Source organism: Oryctolagus cuniculus, chromosome 7, assembly GCF_051225735.1.
Source record: "Oryctolagus cuniculus isolate XC-2025 breed Fujian yellow rabbit chromosome 7, ASM5122573v1, whole genome shotgun sequence".
NCBI lineage: Eukaryota > Metazoa > Chordata > Mammalia > Lagomorpha > Leporidae > Oryctolagus > Oryctolagus cuniculus.
In genome coordinates, this window is record NC_142873.1 from 42,402,679 (window position 1) to 42,416,125 (window position 13,447).

The 13,447-nt window shown below is 44.6% G+C and overlaps 1 protein-coding gene across 19 annotated transcripts in view; it reads left to right on the plus strand.

Moving 5' to 3' along the window:
• The window catches only part of ARHGEF11 (Rho guanine nucleotide exchange factor 11), a 121,229-nt gene that overhangs the window by 69,243 nt on the left and 38,539 nt on the right, over positions 1-13,447 (plus strand). For 11 of the 19 annotated variants that reach the window (XM_017345779.4, XM_089299782.1, XM_017345774.4 and 8 more), the window contains 6 exons: positions 3,629-3,678; positions 4,481-4,538; positions 5,372-5,550; positions 6,384-6,455; positions 11,237-11,356; positions 13,237-13,282. In XM_017345779.4, the coding sequence (XP_017201268.3) occupies positions 3,629-3,678; positions 4,481-4,538; positions 5,372-5,550; positions 6,384-6,455; positions 11,237-11,356; positions 13,237-13,282 (525 nt within the window). The remainder of the gene's footprint in view (positions 1-3,628; positions 3,679-4,480; positions 4,539-5,371; positions 5,551-6,383; positions 6,456-11,236; positions 11,357-13,236; positions 13,283-13,447) is intronic. The other 8 variants (XM_070077506.2, XM_070077507.2, XM_070077508.2 and 5 more) reach the window with 1 other exon arrangement.

Sequence of the window (13,447 nt, forward strand, 5' to 3'; positions counted from 1 at the left end):
CCAGTCAGTTTGGGAAGCCCCTTAGAAGAAATAGAACTTTGGAAACAGCTTGAAGGATAGAAATTAAACACAGATCAACAAGTTGGAATTGGTGGGGAGAGAGTGAAGAGGGGGAAGGTTTCACAAGCAGGTCCATCCAGTGACGAGTTGTGTGTGGAAGAGCTGTGCACAGTCAGCTCTGTCACATGCTACCTGGGAGGGTCATGGTTAGTGACCCAGGCTGAAGAAGACAATGAGGGAGATAGAGTGCAAGCAAGTGTAATAGAAATGCACAGGGAGTACGTCAGTGTAGCAAATGGGCTTGGGCCAGCAGCATGGAACATCATAAGCCTGGGTTGTTGGAGAACACGAGAAACTAGGGGGCAGGCTGGTGTTTCACACGAGGGATAAAAGAGAAAGGAAAATATACTTGCAATAATTTTGGAGAAAAAGCTAGGATGTTTGTAGGAAAAGTGAAAGAATTTTAAAATTGTGACCAAAACGAGATGTATGTATCATACAAGGATATACATAATTATTGCTTCATATGTTTCAGAGTTAATTTTTATCAATGTGAAGAGTTTGTCTTTCAAATCCTAGGGTAAGGCTCTGAAAAGCTGAAAAGACGGGTTTTTTTTAAGAGTTAGTTATTTATTGTTTGAAAGGCAGAGTTACAGAGAGGCAGAGGCAGAGGCAGAGAGAGAGAATCTTCCATCTGCTGGTTCACTCCCCAAATGACCACAACAACTGGAGGTGGGCCAATCAGGAGCCAGGAACTTCTTCCAGGTCTCCCATGTGGGTACAGGGGCCCAAGGACTTGGGCCATCTTCTAATGCTTTTCCAGGCCATAGCAGAAAGCTGGATTGGAAGTGGAGCAGCCAGGACTTATACCAGCGCCCATAAGGGATGTCAGCACCATAGGCAGCGGCTTTAGCTACTGTGCCACAGTGCCGGCCCCCAAGATTTATTTATTTATTTAAAAGGCAGAAGTACACAGAGAAGGGAGAGAGGGAGTGGGGGAGAGAGAGATCTTCCATCCACTGTTTCACTCCCCAAATGACCACAACGGCTGGGGCTGAGTCAGGCCGGAGCCAGGAGCTTTCTCCAGGTCTCCCACATGGGTGGGTGCAGGGCTCAAGCACTTGGGCCATCCTCCACTGCTTTCCCAGGCACATTGGCAGGGAGCTGGATCGGAACTGGAGCAGCCAGGTCTCTAACCAGCACCCATATGGGATGCCAGCATTGCAGGTAGCAGCTTAATCTGCTATACCACAACGTCAGCCCTCTGCTTTAGTTTCTAGGTGGCTGTGTAAGAAATTGCCAAGCTATTTGCAAGTATTCTTCCATAAACAACACTGTATTTTAGATGAGGGTAGTCTTGAGTCTTTGTAATGAAAAGCCAAAATGTAATGTAGTTATCAGTGTATTTTTTCTTTTAGACTAGAAACATCTAGATAGGCTTTATGGGAGTTTTGTTTTGATCAGATAAATACAACCTAACAAATTTAATGATTATCTCGGGTCAGATTTACAAAATGTAATTGTTACGCTTTTCTAACTTGTTTCAGCTGTAGTGTTTCGTGTGCTTCTTGGTTGTAAATTAAATTAGGAATACAAGTCATTTAAAGCTGTACAGTGGGGGCCCATGTTGTGGCTCAGCAGGTTAAGCTGCCACTTGTGATACCAGCATCCTATAGCAGAGTGCCAGTTCACTACTGTTATTTCCAGTCCACCTCCCTCCCAATGACCTGGGAAAGCAGCAGATGATGGCCCAAGTGCTTGGGTCCCTACCACCCATGTGGGAGACCAGGATGAAATTTCTAGCTCCTGGCTTTTACCTTGCTGAGACCTGGCTGTTACACCCATTTTGGGAGATCCATCTCTTGCTTCCCCCAACCCCTACTCTGCCTTTCAAATAAATCAGTATTTTTTTTTTTTAAGTAACTTTACTATGGTCAAAACCACTGCAGCCTCCAGGTGAGTGGTGGCCTGAAAAAGTTGAAAGCATATTGTTTTGAGTACCTCATACTAAGTTTTCATCAGAAGCTCTTAACAGTCTGTTTTAAAAGAAAAAATTGCAAATCATTTTAAAACATTTTTTAACAGAAAATAAAATTTGTTGTTAGCTTTAAATTTATTTGTTTATTTGATAGGCAAAGTTAGAAAGTGACAAAAGGAGAGAGAGAGATCTTCCATCCGCTGGTTCACTCCCCAAATGGCTGCAGTGACCAGGGCTGGGCCAGGCCAAAGCCAGGAGCCAAGAGCTTCTTCCAGGTCTCCCACGTGGGCAGCAGGGGCCCAGGGACTTGGGCCATCTGCTGCTTTCCCAGATGCATTCGCTGGGAGCTGGATGGGAAGTAGAGTAGTCAGAACTTGAACTGGCACCCATATAGGATGCTGGCACTGCAGGCCACAGCTTAACCCACTGCACCACAGCACCAGCACCCCCAGAACATCTTTATAAACCTCTGAAGGCATAGGAACCACCATTTTGAAACTCTGGTTTCAATCATTTGTTCCATATATCTCTTAATGATTATTATGACTTTAATAATTATATTTAATACAGTAAACTCATTTTCCCACTGGATAATAAAAAATAACTTTTATCTGACCTTGGAACATATCCAGACACAATGCAAATAAACCACATATACTCTTCCCAGAGCCTGGCCCTGCCTGTCTCCTGCCTTGGCCTTTGATTATCAGAAGCCTGGCATGTGAGCTAGGTGGAGGGAAGAGCAGCTGTGACCTTGTGTGCTCCACTCTGGCTCAAAAGTCGTTGTGCCACTGTCACAGAATAGGTTGCACACCCAGCATTTGAGTTATGTAATACAGAAAATGAGATGAAATCTCTGAGAGAGGAAATATCTTAGTCTGTGTGAGGCTATTATACCAGAATACGCCAGACTGGGTGATTTATAAAGAGCAGAGACTTGCTTCTTAGAGTCCTGGAGGCTGGGAATCCATGATCAAGGTGCTGTCATCAACAAGGGCCTTCTTGCTGCGTCATCCCATGGCAGAAGGACAACAGAGGACAAGAAGGCAGACTTGGCAGCAACAAACCTTTTTGTAATCAGCATTAAGCCATTCTTTAAAAAAAAAAAAAAAAAATTTGAAAGGCAGAGTTACAGAGAGGGAGAAGCAGAGAGAGAGAGAAAGAGAAGGATCTTCCATCCACTGGTTAACTCTCCAAATGTCTGCAACAGCCAGGGCTGGGCCAGGCTGAAGCCAGGAGCCAAGAACTTCATCCTGGTCTCCCACGTGTGTGTAGGGGCCCAAGTACTTGAGCCATCTTTCGCTGCTTTCCCAAGTGCATTAGCAGAGAGCTGGATTGGATGTAAAACAACTGGGACTGGAGCCTTTGCCCATATGGGATCCCGGCACTGCAGGCCATGGCTTTACCCGGTACGCCACAGCGCTGGCCCCAGAATTAAGCCATTCTTCAGGGCAGAGCCTTGGTGATCTAACACCTCCTCTTAGGCCACATTCCCCAAGACACCTGCCTTGGGGGTTTAGTTTCCAGCATGTGACTCTTAGCAGGCACTTTCAAACCATAGCAGGAGATGATCTGACAACGGCCTTGATGTACATTCAGTGACTCTGGGGGAGGTTGTTGGGCTCTGCTGACCAGGCCTTCTCCTTCCAGGAGGTGCAGCCATGAAAGCTGGTGTGAAAGAGGGCGACCGGATCATTAAAGTGAGTGACCCCAACACGACCATCCCCTCCACCCAGGAGAGGACAGAGGTGTGCAGGGACACTTCTGGCCTCAGTCCCTCCTGCTTACTGCCATTTGCATACCAACTCTCAGTCAGCTGCTGAATTGGGTGGCACTGTGAAAGGGAGCACAGTTGTGCAGTCTGAGAGAGAGTGGGGATGAAGACTGCTGCATTCTGTCCTCTAGGCCCTTGACTCTAAAGCAGGCAAGCTTCTAAAACAGGCTTCATTATTCGCATTTCACTAGATGCCAGAAATAAGGTTAAGAGGGCAGAACTGTGACTAGTGAAGGGCCCAGATTCTCAGGCTGATGTTTGTCTTCCATCAATGCTGACCCGAGAACCTTGCCAGTTCTAAAACAGTTGTGATCTGCCCTGCCCACTCAAGTTTGTCTGCTGCAGAGTGCAGTCTTAGAAGCAGCAGGGAAATGCTAGGTGTAGGAACTTGCAGCCCTCTGGTAAAGAAGCACGCTGGGTCAGAGGTCACGCACTTGTGTGCAAGGCAAGTAGCTGGAAAAGTGTTCACCAAAATGAATAAAGGCGTAGGTGAATCAGCAAACAAAGACACAGATCTCACCCTTGAAAACCTAAGGGTTAGCCAGGGAGACAGAACACATAGAAGATGTGAGCAGAAATATGTTTGTAACATGAATTTGAGTAAGCATTACCAGATGTGGCTAAAGAACGTTGGAAAATGGCGTCCTAAAGTGTGCCATTTTAAACTTGAAGGGTCCCCTAGGTTTCCCTCACCGTTACTCAGAATTTATTATTTGTCCCTCCAACAGGTCAACGGCACCATGGTGACCAATAGCTCACACCTGGAAGTGGTGAAGCTTATCAAATGTGAGTTGGGAGAGAGGTGACAGCTGAAGCGAACAGGGGAGCAGGTGGGCTCAGGGGAGGGAGGAAGGAGAGAACAAGCTACTGAGCCAGGAGTCTTCCTCTGCGGATTGTGAGGCAGCCGAAATGATATCTTTAATCTTGACGTGGAGTAATCTGCTTGGACAGCCACAATTCCCTGTTATTTCAGATGGAGACATGATTAGTCTCTCATCAGATATCTTCACTTTTACTCACACCCATCATTGCCTTTCCCAGCTACACCATATCCTACTGACACGCTTCACTCATACCCTTCAGTCCCCTCTCCCTTCACAGACTTTTCCCATTTGTTCCATATTTTGGAGGGTGAAGATATTCTGTTTGTAGCCAGAAGAAAACAATAATTGAATCTGCACAGGTAATCAAATAGAAGCAATAAATGTTAAGGAGAGAAGTGAAGGATGTGGGCAGTTTGGGCAGCATGGGATAGAATTTGAATGTCTCCTGTGTGCCAGAAGGCAGGGTGCCAGAGGCTCTACATGGGCCATTTAATTCGCTGAGCTGCAGGAGGAAACGGGACTGATGAGGCAACCCATGGGGAGTGTTCCTGGTATTTGTGGATGGGATCTGGGTTGAGGTCTCTCCGTGAAGGAAGGGAAGGAAGTGGTACTTGGGTTAATGCAGCAGGGGAAGACGGGAATGAGAGAATGAGGCGGTGCATTGAAAGTGAGGAGAACTTAATCTGCAGCATCAGGAGCTTAATGAAGGGAAGAGGGAGGAAAATCCTCTCTGTAGCTTGAAAGTCTGCTCTCCAGAACAGTACCACCCAACAAGCCTGTCTTGTTTTCCTCCAGCTGGCGCCTATGTTGCACTGACGCTCCTAGGCTCTTCTCCTTCATCTGTTGGTGTCTCTGGGCTCCAGCAAGACCCATCCCCAGCAGGAGCTCCCCGAGTCACCCCTATGATCCCCCCACCACCACCTCCTCCACCTCTACCACCTCCACAACGCATCACAGGACCCAAACCTCTGCAGGTACTGGTCCTCCTGGCTTCCCCCTACCCTAACTCTGTTGTCCCTTTGAAGAGCTCCCCATTGGGAAAGAAAGCAGTTAGATTGAATGAAGCTTTGGTAATCAGAGACCAGCCCAAAGACACATGAATGACCATCAGAGGCAAACAAAAATGCAGTCTCCCTGAGAGGGGCTGTCCTATGTCTTGGGGCTCTCCTGCCACGTGAGTGTGTAAGGGTTGTATCAGACTTGCAGCATTTGGGATGCAAATGTGTGGAAGACTCTCAGGAGGTCCACTGAGAGTGCTCCTTCTCATCAGGGAGAGGGCACACCTTCAGGCAAGAGCAGAAAGAAAGTACCTGTTAGAGATTTGCCAGTCAGTGTAAGACATGTATGGTTTAAAAATCAAGAAGTAGGTGAAGGCTTCCTTGACTAGAAAAAAGACTGCTTAGAGGAGCAGAATAGGAAGCCCAGTTGGTACAGGACAAAGATAAGTAGAGAACTGTAGCGTGAAGGAAAACTTGTGAGAGTTAAGAGGACAAGGTGCTAGTAGGTATAGGGAATAGGGATTTTTCCATTTGAAAAGAAGATTGAGCCAGTGCGTCTCGAGAAACCTTAGAGAGCAATTTGATACTAAAGGTGATTATAGCCACGGTTTCTAGGAAGTTCAAGAGTGAAATTAAAATACTAGTTCATGTTAACTGGCATTCTAGCCAGGTACCAAGTGTTACGCAACACATTCTTACAACCCAGGCTCTTCTCATATCTTTCCTTCCCCAAGAATCATCAAGTAGAAGAGCCTTAAGCTATTGAGCTAGTCCCCAAATCTCACCACTGTCATATTTTCTATTCCTAGGATCCCGAAGTTCAAAAACATGCTACCCAGATCCTCAGAAATATGCTGAGGCAGGAGGAAAAAGAGTTACAGGTAAGGTCACTGCTGGGGACAAACTTATCATTGCCTTTACTTTATCAGAGCAATCTGCCAGTGTGTTCAACTTGATTTATAGGCCATATCCTATTACAGTAAGGCTTTTAAATTTAAAACTTCAGGACCACTTCAGAATTGTCATTGGAGAGTAGAATTTGTTCAAACAGAATTTAACTAATAGAGTGAGTGTGGTAACCGCTCCATGGATAATAGACGAAGATAATGAATATGTAGACAAAATGTACATATATGACAAGACAGATAGACTAAATTGAGGGGACATTAGAACTGAGGAAATTCAGGGTCAGCTGAAATTGATCTCAGGGGTTTCTGAAGAAGGGAAGAGGAAAAGGCCAGGCTGGTGGTAATGGTAGGTGGAATCGGATGCTGGCCAGACTGATAGAAGTGGGAGCACTTTTGGTGGAGGAGATAGAGATTTCCAGGCCTAGAAAATGATACACACAAGAACAATAAAAAAATAATAATTTTTCCAGAGTGGAATAACCAAATTTTTGTTATAGCTGTGGCATATAGCTGTCTCTTCACCCCTACATTTCAGTTCAGCACATTTCTGTAAGAGCATACTATGTGTAAAACATTCAGTTCCTGTGGTATACAGAAATGAAAAAGATGACATAGTTCTTGCCCACAAGACATTATGGTACTGCCATAAAGATGTGTTCAAGATAGTGGAGGTAATTCACGTGACAGCAGGAGGGAGAGTGGAAGGAACAGTGAGCTTGCAATAAGAGAACCAAGAAGAGAGTAGTTAATTAATAATGGGAAATGTGGGAAAAGGCTTTGCAAAGGGAATAGTATTTCAGCTGTGCCTTAAAGAGTGGGACTGTGGTAGGTAGAGAGGAGGGAACACTAGTGAATGGACAGCATAAGTCAAAGGCATTCACTTATTTAACTAGCATTAAGTTCTTGCTGTACACTAGGTACTGTGTGTGTGTTAGTACTATGGATGGGAATAATATTAGGAGTAGGAGTTGGAATCATTACAACGAGAGATAGATTAACCTTTCCTTTAAGGAGTTGGTAATCCCATGGAAATGTGTGGCTGAATAAAGATACACTACATTGTCAGTGCTGATGCTTATATACTGACAGATGCCATAAAATAATCATGACAGTATTGACTGGTATAAGACTAGACCTATGTAGATCAGTGGAATAGAATTCAGAGTCCAGAAATTAACCAGTGCATTATGGTAAATTGATTTCCAACAAAGGTGCCAAGACAATTCAATGGAGAAAGAATAGTCTTTTCAACAGTGGTGCTGGGACAACTGGATATCTACATGCAAAGATGAATTTGGACCCTTACCTCACACAATAAACAAAATTTAACTCAAAATGGATCAAAGACTTAAATGTAAGAGCTAAAACTCTTTTTAAAGGCTGTAAAACTCTTAGAAGAAAATAGGTGTAAATCCTCCTTACTTTGTATTAGGCAGTCAGGTTTGATACCAAAAAAGCATGAACAGTAAAAAAAAATAATAATAAAATAAATAAAAAAAAAATTGGATTTTGTCAAAATTAAAAGCTTTTTTTAAAAAAATTTTTTTTTGTTTTTATTTGTTTGAAAGGCAGAGTTACAGAGGCAGAGGCAGAGGCAGACGCAGAGAAAGAGAGGTCTTCCATCCACTGGTTCACTCCCCAGATGGCTGCAACCACCAGACCTGTGCCCATCCAAAGCCAAGAACCAGGAGATTCTTCCAGGTCTCCTACATGGGTGCATGGGCCCAAGGACTTGGGCCATCTTCCACTGCTTTCCTAGGCCATAGCAGAGAGTTGGATTGGAAGTAGAGCAGCCAGGACTCAAACCCACACCCATATAGGATGCCAACACTGCAGACGGCGGCTATACCCGCTACGCCACAGCGCTGGCTCCAAGCTTTTATTTTTAATTGAAAGGATACTATTGAGAAAGTAAACAGACAACCCACGGAGTAGAAGAAAAGTTGGCAAATCATATATCTGAATATATCTGATAAGGGATGTACAACCAGAATATATAAAAGAACTCTTACAGATCAGTAATAAAAAGAGAACTCAATGTTTTAAAAGGCAAAGTATTTGAATATAGTTTCTAAAAAAGACATTCAGATGGCCAGTGAGCACATTGCCAAGATACTCAACCCTGTTAGTGATTGGGAGGTGCTAATCAAAATGACAGTGAGATACACTTCACACCTGGTTAGGATGGCTGTAACCAAAATAACAGGATATGGAGAAGTCTCAGTAATGCTTTCTTATATTTCATCTACATTTTCACTGTGCTAATCTATTCCCACCGTTGCTGTGGGAAAGTAAGAGAGTACAGCAGCTCTGGAATAAAGTACTGATACATGCTATAATACAGAAGAACCCTGAAACATTCGGCAAAATGAATTAAACCAGACACAAAGGTCGGTGTACTTTATGATTGCATTAATAGGGAATGTCCAGAATAGGCAAATCCATAGAGAGAATAGATTAGTGATTGCCTGAGGATGGACGAAGGGGAAATTGGGAGGGACTGCTGACAGGTACCAGTTTTCTTGTAGGAATGGTGGAGGTGTTTTGGATTTAGATAGTGCAAATGGTTGTATAACTCTGTGGATTTACTGAAAACCACTGAATTGAACACTTTAAAGTGGCGAAGTTTACTTTCCAGGAACTATACCTCAATAGCAACGTAAAAAAATTTTAAATGCCATGAGAGCCTGTCGCCTCAAAAAAATAAATAAATAAATAAATAAGTATGCAATAATAAGAAGGCATCATGAGTTGGATTCAGTCTGCTGTGACCAGAGGCTTGAAAATGGCTTGGGGCTATGGGAGATTGAAAGTGTTTTGGGGCCTTGAATAACCTGGTGAGCTTGGAGTTTGCTCTGGAAGCAGTAGGAATTGATCAGAGGATTTTGAGCAGGGATCTGAGTGCATTTTCGAGTCAGTTTTCTTTAGAGAAGTGTGTTAAGTGGATTGATGTAAGGAAACCATAGGCAGTTGTGGTAGATAAGACATGATGACAGATTTAACAAGAACAGTAGGAGTAAGAACAGAAAGCAGAAGATAGCAATGGGAGGCATCTCAGAAGTCACATCAGTACAGCTAGTAAGAGTCAGCTGGAAGGAGAAGAAAGAATAAATGGTGGCCTGAAGTTTGGGTGCCTGGGTAGATGTGATGCCATTGATGGAGCGAAATGGAGGAAAAGATCAGAGCTTAGGGGACAGGACGGGTCAGCTTCGGGTGTACTGAGTTTAAGGTACCATGAGACATTCAGACAAAGACCATTCCCCAGGCATTTAGAGATAACACGGCTGACACATAGAAGAAAAGGCTGAGTTGGAATAGGTTGGGCATCTCAGTATGAAGGTGATAGTTGAGATTGGAGCTGGGTGAGATCCCCCAGGGCACCAGGGCAGAGAGGAGATGCTCCTACAGTACGCTTCGCCAGCCTCTAGTATTGCACCTCTTGTAATCATATTTGATCTTCTAGGCAGATGTTTGACATAATGGGGAAGAAACTAAAGTGTGCATGTTGCATGACTGGAGGCAAAGAAGTATGGGACTCCTAAGTGTAGACTACTGTTTTTAAACAACGACTGTGAAATGAAGGAGAAACAAAGTGGTGGGGCAGGTGCTTGAAATCAGAGTTAATGGGAAGGGTTTTGGTGGTTTTGTTTTTCTTTCAAGTCAGGAAACCTGAACAGTTTTGTAGGGTGAAGGCATTGGAAAAACGAGACTTTGAAGATAGGTGAATGATGGCCAGGAAGAGCCCCAGGCAGTGGCAGGATTAACTTCATTAACGATTTAGACGTCACTTGTCCTTGATGCAGGAAGAAAGATGGCCGCAGATATTTTGAAGTGGAATAAAGTTGGGCCAGTCCATACCAGAATGGTGTCTGGTGAGAATGGGGAAGTGTTGGGGCCTTAAAGGTGTGGAGAAGATGAAGCACTAAATATGAGATTTGTGTCAAAGTTGTCAGGTAGCAGGGAAGCCCCAAATGACTTTAGAGAATCAGCGTAAAAAAAAGAGATAATTTATGTAAACCCGCAAGCTTTATTGAGAATCTCTATTTTAGTAAATTATGAATAGCTTCCATGTAGCCAGGCATGTGACTGTGCAGGGATACCCCGCTGAGCACTCTACACATAATCCCATTCAGATCTTAATAACCATTCCCTGAGGCAGGTCTTGTCATCTCCATTTTATCGATGAGGATGTACTCAAGCTTGCCCAAGTCTACACAGCCAGTAAGTGGAGATCCTGGAATTTAAAGCCAAGGCTCCCTGACTGAAGCCTCTAGACCTCTACCCTAAACCATGAGTGTTACCATGGTTCCTGCCCTCAGGGAGCTTCCGAATAATGGGCAGGGGAGATGCTGGCTGCTCTGGTCAAGCTTCTTCCTCTTCCCTCCTGTGGGTCTCGTTGTATGTTCTGATGTGGACAGTCACAGAAATATTTCACACTTGAGTGCTGGTAGTCAAGGAAGACCTCAGCTAAGATGGGGGACTTAACTCAGGCCTTGGAAACTGGGTGAGGTTAGGACAGGCCTTTGTGTTTTGTCTTCTTTTCTCCATTTGCGTCATGTGTTCTGTTTCTCATCACTTACACCGTTTTCTGTGCCTAAATGATGGCAAATTAACGTGCACCTAGCGAAGGCAGAGATCCCTCCTCTCTCCTCTTTGATTTGGATAGCTGCCCATTCTCCCCACTGGTGAGTCGTCCATTCTCTACTAACCGCCCCTCTACCTTCTCCCCTCCTCCTTGTCCTCACCCTCCCCAGCGTATCTGTGAGGTGTATAGCCGGAACCCCGCCAGCCTGCTAGAAGAGCAGATCGAAGGTGCCCGGCGGCGAGTCACTCAGTTACAGCTGAAGATCCAGCAGGAGACTGGTGGCTTAGTGGTGAGTGATGGTAGGCATAGCCCTAGGAAAGGCACCATGTGGTTGACCGGGGCTAGAGTGAAGGAGAGAGCAGGGACAAAAGGCTTCCTGGGCTGTGCCAGGACCTCAAGGCTCACCTAGTGTTTAGTGTTTTACAAAGAAACAAGTTAGCAGTTCTTCATCCAGCACCAGTGGCCAAGCTCTATAACATTTGGGATATCATAAAAAGAAAATGTTTTTTTATTTTTCATTTTATTTGAAAGGCAGAGAAATGGAGAAAGTCAAAGATAAATAGACCTCTGTGACCACTGGTTCACTCTACAAATGCCCATAACAGCCGGGGCTTGGCCAGGCCAAAGCTGGGAGCCAGAACTCAGTTCAGGTCTCCCATGTAGGTGGTAAGGACCCAAGTACTTGAGCCAGTACACACACCTTCTAGTGTCTGTGTTAGTAGGAAGTTAGAATTGGAAGCGGAGCTAGGACTTGAACCCTGGCACTCCAATATGAGATGGGGACATACCAAGCAGTCTCTTAACTGCTGAACCAAATGGCCACTGGAAAAAAAGAAACATAAATCAGACTGTCAACTTGAGTCTCTTAAATATCCTTCCTTTCTGTGTAGTTTCCTTGTAGTTGACATATTCCTACCCTGGTTTTACTCAGTGTTCATCTGGCAGCTTTTAAAGTCAGCCAACGTAAAGGATCCCTGGTCAGTTGAGAGGGATCTGTCTCAGCAGCTAACCACCCTTTATGGAAAATTCTAGAGAGAAGATGGTTCTTCATTCAAGTCAGGGACTTTACTGTTACTGTTAATTAGCTTCATTCTTCAGGTAAATAAGAAATAACTCTCCAAAAACTTTAAGGTTTCCAAGAATAATATTTACTGATGCTAGTAGAAATTATTTAAGGATTATCCACTTTCCCTATTGGAGCAACCAGATGAGAAAAGTTTGGGAAACACAGGCAAATGAATTTGAGCTATTTTGTTTGCTAAAGAACTCCTCCTGTTGTATGGTTTATAGGAGCTCAGGTGTGGAGGTAGACCTTGAGGATTCAATTCCCAGCTCCAGTTCTTACAAGCTTTAGGACTCTTGGGCAGGTTACCTAGTCCCTCGGAGCCCTCAGTTTCCTCATTTATAAAATGGAGATCACCATAGTAGCCACCTGATAGGGTGTTGTCAGAAGGGAAGCATGCCCTTGCATGGGGCCAGCCTGTGGCCACTGCCACTGCCCTGGTGTCAGTGTGCCCGTGTGTGCTGCGAAGGGGTGCATCGGAGACTTGCCTCAGAGACTGCAGTCTGAGGCTCTGAGCTCTGACTTGGCGTTCGAGTTGACCTGCTGTGTGGCTTGAACAAGGTACTTAAGATCTGTGAGCTTCCGTTTGCTCATTTATAACATGGGAGTAGTGTGCCTCACTCAGAGTCATTGCAAGATTCAATGCGACCTAGGAAAGTGCTGTGTAAACAATTAAACCTTGCAGCATCCTTCCCTCCACTCTGGCTGGGGCAGTCAGGCCCAGGCCAAAGCCTGTTAGTCTTCAGAGATCTCTCGAGGTAAACTTTTCATACTTTCCCTCAGTCAACCTGCTTGAGCTTTTTGTACTCCTTGATAGGAAGTTTGTTCTTGTATCCAAACCACATAAGGTGGTAGGTGCTTTGAGGCCCAGGGTGATAAAGTGAGAATTTAGTTTTATGCATAGTAAAGCTTCCTTACTACCAATAGGGGTCACCATCCTCCCCAAATGGTGCAAATAAAACCCTGTTTCTTCCAGCTGGGCCTTTTGAGGCGGTGAAGCAGAAGTGGCTACTGACTGTTAGCAAATAAAATCCTGGTTGGAGGAAGCAAACAGTAGGGAGAGAGGTTTACAGAATTTGCCCACCCTCTGGGCCTTTCTTTTTTAGGACATACTTCCACTGTATGGTGACACCAGCCAGAGGCCATCAGAAGGTAAGTCCCCTCGTCACTTCTTTGTTCTGTGGCGTATCTGTGTCCAGGTTTCTTATCCATTGTTTCTTCTCTGTAAGGCAGATTCTGAGAAAGAGAATATTTAGTACCTGCCCTCTAAGAAGAAAGGATAAATGTACAAATACACAGCGGAACTGGACTACTTAG